This window comes from Meleagris gallopavo, chromosome 1 (assembly GCF_905368555.1).
Source record: "Meleagris gallopavo chromosome 1, MGAL_WU_HG_1.1, whole genome shotgun sequence".
In the NCBI taxonomy this organism is placed as follows: Eukaryota; Metazoa; Chordata; class Aves; order Galliformes; family Phasianidae; genus Meleagris; species Meleagris gallopavo.
Genome location: NC_139404.1, coordinates 69,780,096 through 69,797,804, shown reverse-complemented (window position 1 = coordinate 69,797,804; position 17,709 = coordinate 69,780,096). Strand labels below are relative to the sequence as shown.

Below are 17,709 nucleotides of genomic sequence, written 5' to 3'. Positions count from 1 at the left end.
TCCAGCACATTTTATTTAAACTGTACTGCTACTGTAAAAGCTGTAGATACCTACTCACACAGAATGAACAAATGAAGACAACACCATGAACATTTTCAACACTTTCTTTATTTGGTTTTCTGTCAAGTAACTAAAATATAAGCTAAAAAAAAAAAGAGGAAAGAAAAAGAGTCAGAGCCTGAAATACTCGATACAGATCAAGAATAACTTCAGCTAAATAAAGCCTATTTTTCTGTCCTCCCACTTCACTTGGTGGCCTTTTTATTTTAAGGCAACTAGATGAGCTCCCAAGATTGACAACATAGTACGTCACAATAATACAAAGATAAAGATTAGCCACGTCTGAATCCCAGCCTGAAAATTCAAAGAATTTCCCAATGCTAACACATTAGCATCTCTTGAAAACCAACCCTTCTTAACACTTTTTAGTTCATCTAATCACTAATGATGCAGTATGCTTCCCTCCCAGATTTATCTACCCACTTTTCTGAATGGCACATTTTTCAGTTCATGTTTCCCAGCCACACTCCTTTCTCTGCTGGTTTCTATCCTATATTGTAATTGAGTAGCTGCAGTTTTAATTCATTGACACAGGGAGACTTTATTCTTGCTGTGGGTTCTTCAGTTCCCATTGTCATGTTGTAATTAGTTGAGTTTCTTTTACTTTCCTATCTAGAAGTATAAAATGTTTATACTTTACCAAACTATTGTTGTTACTACCTGGTTCAACACAGCACATAGTAATGTCAGCCAAACTTTTTTACTTTACCAAACTATTGTTGTTACTACCTGGTTCAATACAGCACATAGTAATGTCAGCCTGATCCCATGGGATCACAACTTCGGCAGAGAAAACTGAGCTGTCTGAGTCCCTTTCAAGGAATGTTTCCTTCAAACACCTCAAAATCCATCTAATATCTACTTTGAAACCTGTGTATCCTTCATTATTTTCACCAAGATGAGAATAGTTCACTTGAGTTTATCTCTGTCTCAGTTTAACATTTTTCCTAGTTAGGTTGGTGGAAATCATCTTAAACCTGTTTCACCAGAATTCAGTTACCACTTCTCTCAATACAGAGACCAGTGGACTTCATGTCAACATCATCAGGATGCTGTTACTGCAAGTTCACATTGTAGAACCTAGGGCAAACCGCACTTAATCTCACAAACAGCCTATTTTTACTTAGTGTGCCATCTTATGGAGATCTTAGAATTGAATATGACCAAATATTCAGACATACATCTCTTCTGCTTTAGATCTTTTAAATCTTCTAACACTCTTTCCAGTCCTTTGCATGTAATCTCTTTCCCTAATAGATTTCATTTTTCAGTATCTCCATATCCATCTTATGTAGTACTTACCTAGCTTCTACACATTTTTTTCCCATGCGTTTAAATTCCCCATTTTTAAAATACCTCTGATTGGCTCTTCACTTCCTAAGTCAATTCTTAATCATAGAGATGGAAAACAGTTAACTATTACCTTGCAACACATTGAGATTTTTCTCCTTGGTTTTGTATGGTGCCTACCTGTTTCTCCCTGCTTTCATCACATCTTTAAGCTGTCCCTACATTCTTCTTTAGAAGTACACTGTCTTGAAGTTTTTTTCCCATTATTTTTAATGAGTGATGGTGCATGTAGGAATATTTTCTCCCATTCTTTTGCCCACTTACTATAACACACATTCAATTTCTGTATCATGCATGACTGCTATAATTGCCTTGGTAAATATATACAAGGGCTGCTCCAGAAGTTACGCTTCCTGTTATATTACGTTGGCCCATTACATCCAAAGCAAATGTTGATGGTTTGGCAGCAAAGAACTTTCCCACCAATATTCCATTACATTTTGCTGCTGTGCAACAGATGGCAGCAGAGGGGCTATCTGACAAATTAACCTCCAACATGGAAGTGCATATGAAACAAAGGTCTGCCATTGAATTCCTCCATGCAGAAATTGTGAGCGCAGTGCGGGTGGTGCATTTCGGCAGTGGCAACAGCAGCATGAAAGACAAGCCACATTCTAGATGGCCATGCTCAGCTGTCACACCTTGAAATGAAGAGTGTCTCAATCAGCTCATCCATGCAAACTGCGCAAGTATCATTACTGGTGACGAGAGGTAGCGTCACCACTAGAAGCCAGAGCCAAAAGGGCAAACCAGGGGGTGGCATACATGTTAATTCCACATATAAGAAAAAGTCTAAGATGCAGTTCTCAATAGGTAAAGTGATGTGCATGGTCTGCTGGGATAGGAAAGGAATGATTCCCCTGGATTTCCTAGAAACTGGACAAATCATCACCTTCAACTGTTGCATCACAACACTGCCTAAGCTAAAGGCTTGAATTTCCAGAATCAGGCCAGAGAAGATAACCTTTCTCTTGCAACATGATAACACCAGGTCCCATACCAGTTTGAAGACTGTGGAGCACACTGCCAATCTTTGCTGGACTATCCTTCCACACCTACCAAATAGCCTAGATTTGCTGCCTTCTGACTTCCATCTGTTTGGGCTAGTGAAAGATGGACTGCATGGACAACATTTTCCTAGCAATGATGCCATCATAGCAGCTGTGAAACAGTGAGTCACCTCTGTTGGTGCTCTTGTTCATTGCTAACGAAAACGCAAAGCTAATGGTGGTGGCTATGTTGAAAAACAGTGTTTTGTAGCTGAGAATGTGCTCTCTCACAAGAGTGTTATTGTGCTCTTTGTATCTGTTGTACTTCTCGTGGAAATAAATAGGAGTTGTCACTTTCAGAGCAACCTATGTAACCCATTCTTGTTTCTACAATTCAGGATAAAACAAAAAACTCATAACTCTCCGTCTACGTTACTTTTCTTCCTTCCCACAGAGCCTCCTAAGTAAGAGATTACCACTTGTGATTCATGTGATTTACTTAGATACCATTCTCTCTGACCAAGCTGCAACAAGTAGCATTCTATTTTAAACTGTGATCACATTCTAGAAATTAATTTCTAAAGACTTGTATAACATCAGTATTACAGTTAGGCCTGAGACACAATGGTCAAACAATCTAACTACAGAATCAACTAGCAATTTTAGAAACAATTTAAAAATGATTACAATATTTTTCTCAGCACAGATAGAACCTAACAGACAGTCCTTTATTTCAAGTGTACTGTTCAAACAGCATATTTAAACAGTAAAATAACAGCATTAAAAAAAATGCTACAGCTCAATTAGAAACTGCAATGTTTTAATTTTCTGTGTACTTCAGGTTGATGCATCTGGAATGTCATCGACTGGTTGTATTAAATTGTGCAAAATACTGACTTGTTGGACAATTTGAATATTCTTCTTCTTTAAGATAAATGTTCCTAGCAACAAATAAACAAACAAAAAAAGCAGTTAGTGACTGCTTTCTCAGTACATAGAACTTACTCGAGAAACCTAAGAAAGATGTAATGTATAAATTCATAACTGCTCATAAAATTCAGAATTATTATGAATGGAATTAAATGTTACTGTATCTCCAATATGAATATCATGTCTCAATATAGCAAATTTTATTTTTCAGTCTAAAGTAACCTTTCAAATCCTCACAATGAAAAACTAAATTATCACAATTCAGAATTTTTGCTTTCATAATAAGAAAGCACCAGGTATTAGGAATTCTTTTGCAAGATGTATGGATGGATATAGGATGAGAAGGAAAAAAAAATCAGATTGGAGGATTAGAACACTGAACACATTAGAACACTAGAAATCAGTTGGCTTGATTTTTTTCCCTGTCGTGTATCATCTTCCCTCTTTCTCAGCACATCAGAAACAACACCTATACACCATGATTTGTCAGTGGTTAGCTAGAAAATCAGCTAGTTTTGTCATAATGTCAAAGCTCTGTTTGTGTGATCAATTTCACTTAGAGCTATCAGAAACTGGAAACTTTTAATGAAGTGGGTGGACACCTATCCTGTTATTTATTTCAGAAAAGGAAGGTAAATGAAAGAAACACATACTGTTTCATACCTGCTAATATGATTTGCTGTCTAACTGTATTTATTTGCTCTTTTGCTGTCTATATAAACTTAGCAGTCTGTTGTCAGTGGAACACTGCTAAGAATTTCAGCTACTATTCCACATACGTGGATCAATAAACATCACAATCTACTCTTTGAAGGTGTTTCCAATGCTAATGAAAAGTATCCTTAATCTAAAATGCTATTTTTTTAAAAAAGTATAATTTTACAATAAATTTGTTAGAAAAGAAACAAACTTAATACAAGCAGAGAAGTTCTTTGAAAGCCAAGCAATTGTACCAATGGCAAAGAGTTTTTCTGCAAAGAAGAAATCTCTCTTGGCACTTACTTTGATTTCTGCTCCTGGGATAGTTGTGCATTTATGCTATCTAGAGCTTGGCGGCATTCCCGATTCTGTCGTGCTTGATGCCGTTCTAAAATTAATTGTGCTCTTGCAGCCTGCATGCTTTGCCTGTCCCATTCAGCATCTCTTTGACGTTCCTCCTCTTTTAATCTCTAAACAGGGGGAAAAAAAAAGCTTCATTTTTTCTTTACTCAAAAACAAAAATCCTATATAAAGTCTTAATGGTAAATTCATCCAAACAACAAACTTGCTACCCTTTACTGAACACTAGGGGTAGCACTCAAAATAGGGAGAAAAAGTATACACTTCTGAATGAGGTAGGAGCATGCACAGTAGACAGTACTAAAATAGTTCAGATCAGGAAGCTACTCTTTTCTAAGGAACACACCCTAGAAGAGTCTCCTACTTTTGCAAAAGAAGAAGGTAAGAAATATAGGTCTGCTGTCTGTCAGAAATACTGTCAGTAGACTATTATTTCTTTTCTACATACTAGCTCTTTCCAAAACACATAGATTGGCAAGATTACCTTTTTTTTTTTTGTTTTTTAAGTTCCCAGACCCAAATAATTTCTTTCTCTATCATCGCTGTTATATTACCACTTCTACTGCATTTCTTATCTGATATCAGCATGAACTGAATCAAGAACAAGCCAGCAAAAACCTTCTCACTTTCACATTCAGCTCCCGCACTAAATGAATTAAGTAGCTTCCTATATAATAATATCTATGCCAACACACTTCTGACTGCAAAGGAGGTATAAATTTCTTCATTTAGACTGCCTCCTTCCATCCACCTGTAGAGCATCAATAACTGGCAATATTTAGTCTTTCTATTGCAATCCCATCTCAGAGCATGAGTCATAAATGTGCAGGAAAGTAGAAAGGAAATTCAGGAACTTCTAAGACTGTGAAATATACATAGTAGTATCACTGGATTGGCTCTCTTTGTCTTGCTCAGGTTTCATGTGCCCATGCGAACACTGCTCCATTTCTTTGTCCTGCTGTGACTGTCAGTTCCTGGCTCCTCTTCCCCTATGGAGCAGACCACTCCTATTCCTGCTCATCTCTTGCTGGCAGTTCATGCTGTTTCAAGTCCTAAACTGAGCACCATGAAGCCTGGCCTTTGGGCTGTGTAGGGCCTTGATCCCCAGCTGGGCAATCACGGACAATGCTCCAAGATTCTCAAGGCCCCCTGGCCTTGATCTTCACAGCAACCTAACTTTCAGCCCAACCCCAAGGAAGGCTACAGCTTGCTCTTGCTCCTCCCTGGCACCTCCCAAGTGCTTCAGAGACACCATGTTAAGTTTGAATGATTAACGTTTGGTGAAGCTCTGAACAACAGAAAAAGTCTCAAAACTGGATATGCAGTGCAACTTCAAAATATGTTTTTCAAAATATATTGTTTACAGTGCTATTACAACCAAGAATGCAGAATATGCACATAAGCTTAAATACCAGCTTCTCCAGAACTTGTTGCTGTTGAAAGGAGCGGATTGCCATCAACTGATCCTGATTCATTCCCTTCCACCGATCTGTGATCACACGATGTGTACCAAAGGAACTGATGGCTTGCTCAGGGTTTTCAGAAAGTAAGTTTCCTTGAAGCTGGCTGGAAATTTCATCCATATCATCTTTCATTTTTTGACACTTATCCAGCCTCTTTCTTTCAGCTAGTTCAGCAGCCTGAAGTCAACAAAAGAAGAGAACTAATAGCTTTTCTGACAGAAAATATTAACTAAAGGGATACAAAAAAATTAACACCTACATATAGATTTATTCTCAAATTCCATACAATTATCAACAGTATCACATGTGAATATTATGATCATGGCCCTACTTGTCAAAAAGACTGAAAATCTAATGGCATGCATTAATTAAATAAGTATAGTAGCATTGATTTAATTTTATCATATCTCCTCCCTGCTAGGGCACAAAGAGCATGGGCTGTCAGACCTGTCTCTTGCATATACAGTTTTGCACATATATCATGACTGCAACAGGCCAGTGGATGCCAATTTTTCCTGTTTTTCCAAGATTCTCTCATTGTCTGCTGAAAATTACTGGCTTTGAAGGTGAAAAGTTGAAAACTCTAAGGCAGAGTAACTAGAAGATATCAACAACTGAGAATGACAGGCCTATCTAGACTCAAATGTAGGAATCTGGTCCTTTGCAAGAGTTACAAAGAAGAATTCTCCACTCAGCAAGCATGGTGATCCATCCCACCAGAGAAGGCTGCTAACCTGGATTTATCTTTTCACTTGCATTTATGGACTTCAGTTTTGTATGACAGGAGTTCTCCCAAGCATCAGGCCTGGAGAATGTCAAAGGGTTTTTTATTTGCTATGGGCAAACACAGACAATGACCCATTAAAAACTGGACAGAAGAAAAAATAACAAAAGTATTAGATGTGCAAACTAAGAAAAGATGAATTCTTTTTCTTAACGATGAATTAGTCAAGCTTCAAATTAAATAAGATTATGCAGAAAATACTATGTTCATTAGGTGATTCTTAAGAGATTACAAATGCCAACAAAAAGACAAAGCAAAAACCACAAAGATTTTCAACGTTTTGATATTTTTGGGACACCAAACCAGAATATCTTGGTGTATACTTTCAGCTTATTAATACTACAAATAGAGCAATTATTTTTAACTCTGGGAATGTTCCAAAATAAAGCACATTTAATAGAAAGTCATTTTGGATGGATTTCACATAAATAATTCCTGAACAATGATGAATTATTGAAGTTTAAACAGTGTCATTTTTATTGACATCACTTTATTAAGGCAGTTTCACTGCGATTTAGAAACAGATCCAAAATAGGCACTTATACCTTGTTATCTTAACCTTCTCACTAAGAGGGAGAGCCTAAAGTTTTCTGAGCTGCCTGGGAATCATACTGGAGAAAACTCTCAACCCTGTGCATAGCTATGTATGTAGCACTACAAAATGATTAATGACACTGTGAAATAAAGACTGATCTATTTTCCATCAAGTCAGCTGCCCAACAAAAGAAAATTCATTGGTGTAGCATGAAAACAAAACAAGCAAACAGATGCACAAATATATGCTACTTCATTTATTTTAATTTGTGCTCCAGCGTTCATACTATACACTTCCATTCTGCTGATTCAAGCCAAAAAAACCAAAATAAATGTACATGGAAGCACTGCAAGGTCAGGTCTTCACACACTTAGAGTAATGCCAAGCTCTGAGTGTACATGGAACTAAACTGCTCCCAGCACAGGACTAAAAGAGTACACTATGTATTCTGAAGTCCTTATCAAAGTCATGAAGCTCACAAATGAGCAGAGTGATCCATCCATGGTCTTATGAGCTTGGAAAAGATGTATATACCAAGAATAGGATATGAGTGATAAAAGATATTTGCGCAGCACTCTTCAAAGAATGCTTAAAAACAGAGTTACCATGCTTCTATTTTTAGACAAACAAATATTTTATTTCAGGAGAAAAAGGCTTCAAACTAGCTACTCAAAGTTTTGAATTTGCTGGGGACTCTGGACTGATAAATTTGAGGTCAGATATAAAAATTCCTTTTCTAAAATTCATCCTCTGGCTGAGTGCCCTAGTTTTCTCTCAGGAAAAAAGATGTATAGAAAATCCCTGTCGCACAGCCTTTTTCTCTTAGACACAACTGCAACCTGTACAATATAGTAAAAATGAACTACACTGAGATTGTTGCTTCTTTCTCTATTATTATGCCATTTTGTGAGAAAACAAACAAACAAATATTGTATGTATTTAATATGAGCACAAATAAAGTAGAATGTACATGTTCAAGTATTAAAAACAAACAAACAAAAAAATTACACCAGACACAAACTTCCCCTCTACTCCACCCCATTTCCCAAGCCCCATCACAAATTCAGGAACTTTTCCATGGAACAAATTTGCATGACAACAATTATTTTGCATATTATTATTAACTAAAGTGCACGTAGATGTACCATTTGGGGTACTTTTGCAGGTACTGATGTAAAATAGTCTTTACACTATTTTATTTTAAAGCAGTAAATTGATTTAGGAAACTATTTCCCAATCCTGTCACCCAAGCTTTCCACCTTGGAATTTCAGACGATTCACGAAATCAGTTTATTTTGTAATCTTTAGACTATTTTACACTATTAGACTTCAATCAATAAAATCCTTTTCAATTCTCTTGGTCTAGCTGTGTACGTATAAACATACACACACACATATATATATGTATACACATATGCTCAATGTGGTTTGCAGGACTCCGGCAACACTTACTCAAACGTGCATACATACTATCACACTTCAATCAAAATATACCATACCTTATGTAGGTAATGTAGGTAAGGCACATGACTTATTTTGTTGTGACTTATTTTGTTGTGACTAAAAAAAGGTAATTCAGACCAAATACTGTTTAACAAAACGAACGGTGTCCATCTAGCCCTTTAAGCTGTACATAGAGGATACACAGGATTAACTTAGTAAGAAAATCTGTACAGTAAGATGAAGAGCATGACAGGTTGCAGTACAAAGACAGGTGGAATGGAAGTGAATGGAATGGAAGACCATTAAGTTTAACTGTCTGGCCTCTTCACAGCTAACCAAAAGTTACAGTACATTATTTCTGGCATTGTCTGAATGCCCCTTGAACACTTGCCTTGGGGCATCAACCACTTCTCTAGGAATCCTGTTCCAGTACTTGACCACCATCACAGTAAAGAAATTGGTCTGGTTACCAATGATAGAGAAAAGTTCATGTTATGTTTCAGTGAATTCCAAAGCTTGCCTGGAAAACAACCTAGAAACAGATACACAGCATGTGCTAAAAACAATGGTCTTGGGGCATTAATACAAGTGATAAAGACAAAAAGCTACCGGTAATTTTTCCACACAAGGAAAAAGAAAAGCTAGCAGAAGCAGCTAAAATTATCAATGACTGAAAAACAAACAAACAAACAAAAAAACAACTAGAAGGAAGTGCTGAAGGCTTTTGCTGTACCCCATTTTACAGACTAAAAGTCCCAGAGAGACAGGATTAGTGGCTGCATGCTACAACAAGCTGAGAACCAGAAGGAAGAATTCTCATAGAAGGTAACTAGGTAGAGGATAGCCAGATCCTTGCAGATGACAAAGAAGTGAAAAAATCTTCTGAATCAATACTGAAAGGTAGCTGCTATCAAACATCTGTGAAAACATCACTACTTGCTGTACTTTTGCTCACTGGTCATCTAATTTCCTCTCCATTTCCTCTCCTCTTCCACTCATTTACAGAAACAAAAACCAACAAGATGAATTTACCTGGCTTTTGTTAAAGTCTTTGATAGCTGCACAAACAGCACGTCTGGTTTCTTCTTCTATTCGTTGTTGCTCCATTATCTTTTGGTCCAGTTCAATCCTATTCTTGTCATGAAGATCATCTGAATTAGATTAAAATGAAATGCAGTCAACTTTCATGGACATTATGTGTCATATGGAGGAAGGGAAGGCTACAGATGTAGTAAGCTGATTTAGGAAACTATTTCCCAATCCTGTCACCCAAGCTTTCCATCTTGGAATTTCAGACGATTCACAAAATCAGTTTATTTTGTAATCAATCTTGTCTTAGCAGGTAAACAAAGATAATAATAATAATAATAATAATAATAATAATAATAATAATAATAAATATATAACACGAAGCATGTTTAACAGCAAGTTAAGAAAAAATGAGAATTATTTTGTTTGCTCTATAAAAGTAAAGACTGGATGATTTGGCCTGCTGAAGTGTGTACATATATATGTGTGTATATATATATATATATATAAATATGTCATGCAAAGTATAGATGATTTTTCAGAATACTCTGATACCTCACGCAAGGTGTAAAACAGAAACGAAGCCTAGGTAATAATACAATCATTAAGTTATTAAATTCTTCATTTATATATCAAATACATTACAAGTTGTAGAGAAAAAACTGCTCTTTCTCTAAAAGCTCTAAAAGCTGAATACACCAAAATACTACTATGTAAGGCTACGTCAGAGCCTTACATAACAGGCTATACCACAGTTATGTCCTAAACACCTGACTTACAGAGAAAACAGATAAAACCTCCCCCTCTTCTCTTGTTACCTAAAAATTTTTTATCAGCTAATGCATTCTTGTAATCTCTCTGTTGCTGAAGAGACCACTCTCTTAACTGCTCCTTTTGAAATTTCATCCTCTGAGCATAGTTTAAGTCTTCACCCATAAACTTCTGCAAGCCAGATACAGTGCATCGAGGATCATTGTCTGAAAGCCGAGCAGGTCTATCCTTCTTTAAAGCCTGGGGATCAGACAGATCAAATTCACGTCTTGTTTCTGGCTGCTGAAAATTCTTCCGAAAGTCACTGATGGCCTTGTTCACGTTTCTGATATTGCATTTCTGTCGTTCTTCTAACATACACATTATCTTGTCATTTTGCTTCATTTCATTAGCTAGAGTAAAAAGAGCACAACGAACATATAATTCTTAGAAGAGTATACAAATCAAAATGAAAAATGACATTTTCAAAAGGAATAAATGGGAATACATGTATTCCAGGGTCAACACCTTACGAATGACTATTTGATCTACAAATGGTCATTCTGCAAAACACTCTAATGTCAGTAATATTTATTTATAGAATACTTTAATGTTTCTAGGAATTAATTTTCTTATTAATGTGAAATTATATATTAGCATGTGAAAAGAATACAATAATAAGTACCTCCAGAACTAAAAAATTTCATCTGATGAAAGCTTACATTAACAGATGAAGTGTATTGTTTACTAATTCTTCATATTTACTTCCAATTTACCATTATGACTAAAATACAGTAAGTTCCTTATAAAGAAACACACACAATTAAGAATTCTCAGTTTAAGGCATGTAGATACATAGGTTGCTCCATAAGTAATGCCTTCTGTTTGTTTCCATGGAAACTACATCAAATAAAAAGAGTACAACACTATTTAACACAGCACATTCTCAGCTATAAAACACTATTTCTCAACACAGTCACCACCATTTTTGTCAATAATGAACAAGAACCTGCATGCTGTGCTCATAAAAATCTGTACCAGCAGAGGTGACCCATTGTTACCAGTGCTGAAACAGACCATCCATGTGCTAACGTCCACTGTTTGGTCTACATCAATACTCAGTAAGCATCAATGAATGTCACTGGGTGCCATTTTTTCTGCATGAAGTTATTCGGTGACACACCTTTGCACATCCATGCCAAATGCCATTTTCTCAGACAGCCCCTCTGCTGCCACCTGTTGCATGATAACAATACAGTATAAGAATATTACCAGGAAAGTCCAACCTCTACTGCCATCCCACCAACATTTGCTTCTGATGTCATGGACCAACATAATAAAATAGGAGGCATTACTTTTTGAGCAATCTCGTAGTTATTTCACAGTTTCAGTAATTCTTCTAAGCACAGTACTAAAAGAATTGGCTATCATTAACAGCTTTTGAAGAGCTTAATAGCTCTTATCTATTTAATAAAAATGCTAAATAATCCAGTCAAAAGTTAAAAAAAAAAAGCATACACAACAGCCATTCAAATATAATTCACAATGAAATATAATTTCCTTCGATGCCAGACTTCTGACAGTTTCCTAGGAGTCCGACAGGTATTCCACCAGGATAATCAAAACCAACAGTGGAGGAAGGAAGAAATGGAAGGAAGCATGGAAGCTGTCAATTGCATTTGAACTCTTTTTGAAACGTGTAGAGTGCCCAGTCTGTGAGACCTTTAGAAATGATACCACTAATGTCATTACTATTGGTAATAGGTGAACGGTTGGACTGGATGATCTTTTAGGTCTTTTCCAACCTTGGTGATTCTATGATTCTATTATAAGTTCAACAAGGCTAAGTACGAATTCTACATTTGAGCTGGGACAGTCCATACGTCAGTACAGACTAGGAGATGAATTGATTGAGAGCAACCCTGATGAGAAGGACTTGGGGATATTGCTGGATGAAAACTGAATATGTGCTGGTAATGTGCCCTTGCAGCCTAAAATGTCAGTAATATCCTGGCCTCATAAGAAGTGCAGCTAGCAGTTTGAGTGAGGCAATTATACCCACCTCCTCTGCTCACAGTAAAGGGTGGGGTCTCGTGTAACTCTGGGACCCTCAGCACAAGCAGCTGTTGAAATGAGTCCAGATGAGGGCCCAATAAAAGAGGGCTGGAGCACGTCACCTATGAGCAAAGGCTGAGGGAACTGTGCTTGTTTAGCCTGGAGAAGAAAAGGCTACTGGAACACCTTATTGCAACCTTTCAATATATAAAAGAGGCTAACAAGAAATAGACTTTTTACTAAGGTCTGTAGTGGCAAAACAATGGGGCAATGATTTTAAACTTAGAGAAGGTAAATTTAGATTGAATATAAGGAAGAATTTCTTTTACGATGAGAGTGGTGAGACAGTGGAACAGATTGGCCAGAGAAGTTATGGATATCCTATCATTTCAAGTGTTCAAAGTAAGCCTGGACAGGAGTTTGGGCAGCGTGACCTTGTAAATGATGTCCCTGCTTATGGCAAGGGAGTTGGACTGGATGATACGAGTCCCTTCCAACCTAGGCCATTCTATGATTTTAGCAACAGAAATCTGCTAAATATTTTATCTACTGATTCTGTATAAGAACAGCCAGAAAGAACATAAACTTATTTTGCAAGACAGCAGTAAAATAATTTTGCCACTTCTGCCTGAAAAAGAATTATTATTTTTCCAAATCATCCTGTAACTTCAGGTCCCTAACAATGCTATTTATCAAGACTTATTAAAAGAAAACACTGAAGATTAAAACCTATTCAGAAATACACACCAATTTACTCATGACAGTACGAATCCATGAGACCCTATCTCAGATAATAAGGAAAACACATATTCTACCAAAGCAAACATATAAATATAAGTAGGAATACACAAAGGATTCAGTTTGTAAGCGTGTATTTAGACAAAAGCCTAATTGCACATGCCCTTATAAATACATAGATATACAAAGTTGATATTCAAGGAGATAGACTTCATTTGAAAATAATTACAGCTGTTCAAAATATATGGGTGTCCAATCTTTCAGTTTGCTGGGCTGCACTGAGTGAAAATGAATCATCTTTGGCCATATACAAAAATAGTTAGTATATACAAGTAACAAAACAGTTATTTTTAAAATATTTTTTATTAAAACATTAAAAATAGGGCAATAAAAAGAAAACTAGTAAGCTGGACGCATATGAAAAGAAAAGGAAGGAATGAAATACATGACAAATCTATTTACATTAACTTCATACAAACATGAGACTATCTGTGAATATACCAAGTTCTTCATTTCGTGCTTTTTCAATTGCTTCTTGAATTTTCCTATCCTTGACCTGGGCATCCAATGCATCTTTATCAACCTATTAAAACAAACAAAAAAAAAAGGTAAAAACAACAACACATCAACTATTGCTGTCTGTCACTGGATGTCTTTGTAAGACTTATAAAAAACACTGACAATTCTTCAAGAGCCTGATAAAGTATTTTAATAGCTTTTGCCTATTAGAATCATAGAGTCACTAAGGTTGGAAAAGACCTCTAAGATTATCTATTCCAGCTGTCCACCTAACACACATGCCCCTCACTGCCACATCTTCATGTCCCTCAAACATCTCCAGGGATAGTGATCTATAAATATTTTGCCTCGTTTCTGTAACAATCAACGAGATGGAAGTCAACCATTTGCCTCACTTTTAATTTTAATCATTTTTCTCCCTTCCACATGCCTCCTGTGCTTTTCTGACCTCTTTTTCCAATTCCTACTCTGTTTTTTTTTTTAAACTCAGATGATGGGTAACTATCTCCCTGATGCCCCTCACACTTACAAACATGCACACCAGAGGATGAGAAGCACAACAGCTATGGAGCGTTTACCTCTGTCATACGTGCAATTCTCATTGCATTCAAAAAGGCAAAGTATAAGATAAACTATAGATTTAACTTGCTCATTCTAGAACCATGCTTCCTGTAGCTGAAACATTAGCAAATTTAAGACTGGGATATGCAAATAGGATTTAAATTATAAATTCCTTGCTATAAACAATTTGAAGCAGTTGACTTCTAATTTGTAGTTATGTATAACTATGTTTAACTATGTAAATGGAAAGTCATTCATCATTTTTCATTAGAACTGCTCATCTGAACTCTTTCAGAAAAATACTGAATTATCGAGGCTTAATTCTTAAATCTGTAATGAGATGCACCATGCTTTCCCAGTTCTCAGACAACTAAACATACAGAAGTCAAAGTAACTAGTAATAATCAAGGAAAAAAAAATCTTAGTTCCCATTCTGCTTTACAGACAACATTTTATCCCATTTTAAAAACTTCTCAATCCGTGGTTCAAATAGTTTTGAAGCTGTCAAATATTGCCTTCATTTTGAATAGTCACAGATAATCACTCCACTAAATTAGTGACAGAATGAGAAAGCAAAGAATCTAAAACCTCACTGGAAATTGAGATATACTCTATACCTGCATAGCTTTGTTTACTCCTGTTTTGGACTTGGCTTAATTTCAAACCACAAGAATAGTCTCTTCTGTAAGCGCTTCTTGCTCAGTCAATGAATAGGGTATTATTAAATGATGTTCATCAAAATATTTACAGAATTCTTCCAACGGACTCATTTTCTCTTTAGATATTTGTCATGTGTAAATGGATCTATCAAAACCTGTCCAAAGGTAGTTCTACAACAGCATTTGGGTAAGATCTCCAGACTGTATAAATCAGTATTGCTCAGTAAAGTACAGAGATCCAATGATCTTCCCGAAGTGAGAAAGGGCATTTTACATTTAAGGCTTGAGAAAAGCCATCTTACAGAGAAACTGTGCTTCCTGGCAAAGAAAGTTGAACTGTCTTACTGTGCCCACCCAACTTTGTTAAAACATTATTAGCTCCTATCATTTAACTGTACCATTGGCTACCGCACCTCAGGATGCTGTACCAGCCCGTTACTTTACAATGTCATTGACTGCTGTACAAAGGTCACAAAAGCAATTCCAAGGTGCTGCCACAGACCAGGTAAATATAGCCTTCTGCTGCCATACGAGATGCTTCATTACCCGAGGTTACTTAGATCAGCCCGTCATCTGCTGCAACCCTACCTGCATGATGAAGTTAACAGACTGGACTTGTTTCCACCGCTTCTAACTTTGATTCTAGGCTAGTTATTGCAATCAAAATTGCTAGTTATTGCCCTCAAAAGCAACTTAGCAGCAAAATTTAAGCTTATTTCGCAACACTTTCCCCCCCACGCATGCATCCAGAATCTTAACATGAGACTTTGGATGCATTAAGGGAAAATTAACTACCGTAACTCCTTGTACGGACCCTTCATAGCTATTTAGATAACCACCACTTGATTTCCTGATAGTCAAACTGAAGACAAAGCCCACTGGAGCGCAGCTAGAGAAAACCGCACCTCACTCCCACCAGCAACCTTCGCAAAGTGTGTCAGCCCTTCACAGAGAGCCTCGGGGAATTCGCTACCCCTCCTCTCCCCCCCTCCCCCCTCCTCCCCTCCCCTCTCCTGAGCCAGACTCAGACAGACCTAGGCGGGCTGCCGGCCCCACAGCCCCGACCCGCGAGCAGACTTCGTTCGCGCTCTCACCCCGATGGTCCGCACTCGCGCATTAAAGATGCGGCCCTGCCGCTGCAGCTCGCGCTGCCGCCGCCGCTCCAGAGCAGCCGCCTCCTGCAAGTCCCGCCGCTCGCTCAGCCCGCTCATAGCGCCGGCAAGAAGCGCGAGCAGCGATAATCGCCACTAAGGCACAACACACCGGGTCGCCATGGGGACGAGCTCCCGCCCCCTCCCCCCCTCAGCGCTCGCTGGCCAATCAGGCGAGGCCGCACGGCCGCGAGCACGAGGCGGGCGGGGGCGTTGTGCGTCGGCTCCTGAGGGTCGAGGTTGAGTCGGGCAGGAGTGCGGCCCAGTGCCCTTTTGGGGGCACTGCTTCAGCCGCGTACGCTGAGAGCTTTCTTTCTTCCTGTGCCTCTTTCCGGAAGACAAAGTGTTAGAAAAAAAAAAAAAAACAAAACAACTCGGTGGTGTGAATTTTGTGCGAGGCTGGAATTCGAAGGGGAATGGCCTCCATACCCACAGCCTCAGGGATGGGTTACCTGAAGCTGCTGATGGTGAAGGACTTCAAGTCCTGGCGTGGGGAGCAGCTGATCGGCCCCTTCATGAGGTTCAACTGCATAATTGGGCCTAATGGATCAGGTAGGAGGCTGGGAAAGGGTCAGGGGCATTTGGTGGCCATGCGTGGTCTCCACAGTTGCCAAGTTGGAGGTATCTGTTGCCCTTGCCCTGTTTTCCCAGGCTTGTTCCCAGTCTTAGTTCTGGGCTCTTTGCCAGGTCTCTTCAAGCCTGATGAGGAAAAAAGCCGTAACAGCAAGTGCATCCAAGTGTGTGCCTGGTAATAGGGCTACCACAGCTGGCACTAAATGGGCTGGAATGGCAGCAGTTTGTCCCCTGAGGAGCAGAATTGCTTGATTTTTGCATACGGGATGTAGACTTACGTGGGCCTCTTTGCAGGGACTTGTGGGCTTTTTTTGTCATGGAAGTGTTTTATCATGTCAGTTATCATCTTTCAGCTCCCCCCACCCCCAGAAGGTAGAGTAATAAAGGGCAATGATATTAATAATATCTTTTAAACGTCTACTATTTACATTGTGGAAAACAGGGTAAAAATCTGCCACATGATGAAGACAGAGTTCAATGTAGCAGGCTTCATTAGAGGCAGGGAATGAATAGGAAAGATTTGGTCTAGATTTGATGAGGAAAAATAAATAAACATTAAGAAAAGAAATCCAAGGAAAGCTGTTTGCGTCAAGTTGCATCATATTTTGAATGCTTTCCCTTTCACACGCTTAGGAAAATAGCAGTATTGCCACCAAACAGCCTCAGACATAGTTTCACTGTTAGAGAAGAACCAGTAGAGGGAACACATACGTTGTTTCTAGTATGATCCATAAAAATAATGTGAAAAAATCTTGGAAGTATTAATGAAATGCGTGTGTTAAAATAGTGATGTTTTAGGGGATGGTATTTCACACTGTTCCCTTCTGTAGTATTTCTCAACTTGGTTGGCTTGGGCTGTGACACTGGGTGTACTTTGTCCTTCTCTCTCATCACTTTTTTTACTCTTTTTTTCCAACTGCTGCTTTCATTTTGTTTCTGTTCTTTATGTTTGCTGCACAAACTTCTGGAAGGTTCTGAGCATCCATTGCTTCTCTAATGGAAGATATTGATTATCAGTTGATTTCTCTATTATTTTCATGGTCTTGTAGAACAAGCAGTTT

At 38.0% G+C, this 17,709-nt stretch overlaps 2 protein-coding genes across 10 annotated transcripts in view; one reads left to right on the top strand and one right to left on the bottom strand.

The window, feature by feature from the left end:
* The window catches only part of RIBC2 (RIB43A domain with coiled-coils 2), a 45,608-nt gene extending 29,382 nt beyond the window's left edge, over nt 1-16,226 (bottom strand). The window contains exons 1-9 of one of the 9 annotated variants that reach the window (XM_085232956.1): nt 16,019-16,206; nt 13,687-13,768; nt 12,455-12,606; nt 11,576-11,628; nt 10,461-10,805; nt 9,646-9,764; nt 5,801-6,028; nt 4,332-4,498; nt 89-3,340 (exon numbers count right to left, since the gene is read on the bottom strand). In XM_085232956.1, the coding sequence (XP_085089082.1) occupies nt 3,259-3,340; nt 4,332-4,498; nt 5,801-6,028; nt 9,646-9,764; nt 10,461-10,805; nt 11,576-11,628; nt 12,455-12,606; nt 13,687-13,768; nt 16,019-16,041 (1,251 nt within the window). In that variant the 5' untranslated portion in view covers nt 16,042-16,206 and the 3' untranslated portion in view covers nt 89-3,258. Of the gene's footprint in view, nt 1-88; nt 3,341-4,331; nt 4,499-5,800; nt 6,029-9,645; nt 9,765-10,460; nt 10,806-11,575; nt 11,629-12,454; nt 12,607-13,647; nt 13,769-16,018 lie in introns of those variants that run through there. The other 8 variants (XM_085232965.1, XM_085232959.1, XM_031555449.2 and 5 more) reach the window with 8 other exon arrangements.
* Nucleotides 16,227-16,276: 50 nt separating this feature from the next.
* Nucleotides 16,277-17,709, top strand: part of SMC1B (structural maintenance of chromosomes 1B) — a 34,543-nt gene continuing 33,110 nt past the window's right edge. The window contains exon 1 of the mRNA XM_085233036.1: nt 16,277-16,627. Coding sequence (XP_085089162.1) covers nt 16,492-16,627 — 136 coding nt within the window. The 5' untranslated portion in view covers nt 16,277-16,491. The remainder of the gene's footprint in view (nt 16,628-17,709) is intronic.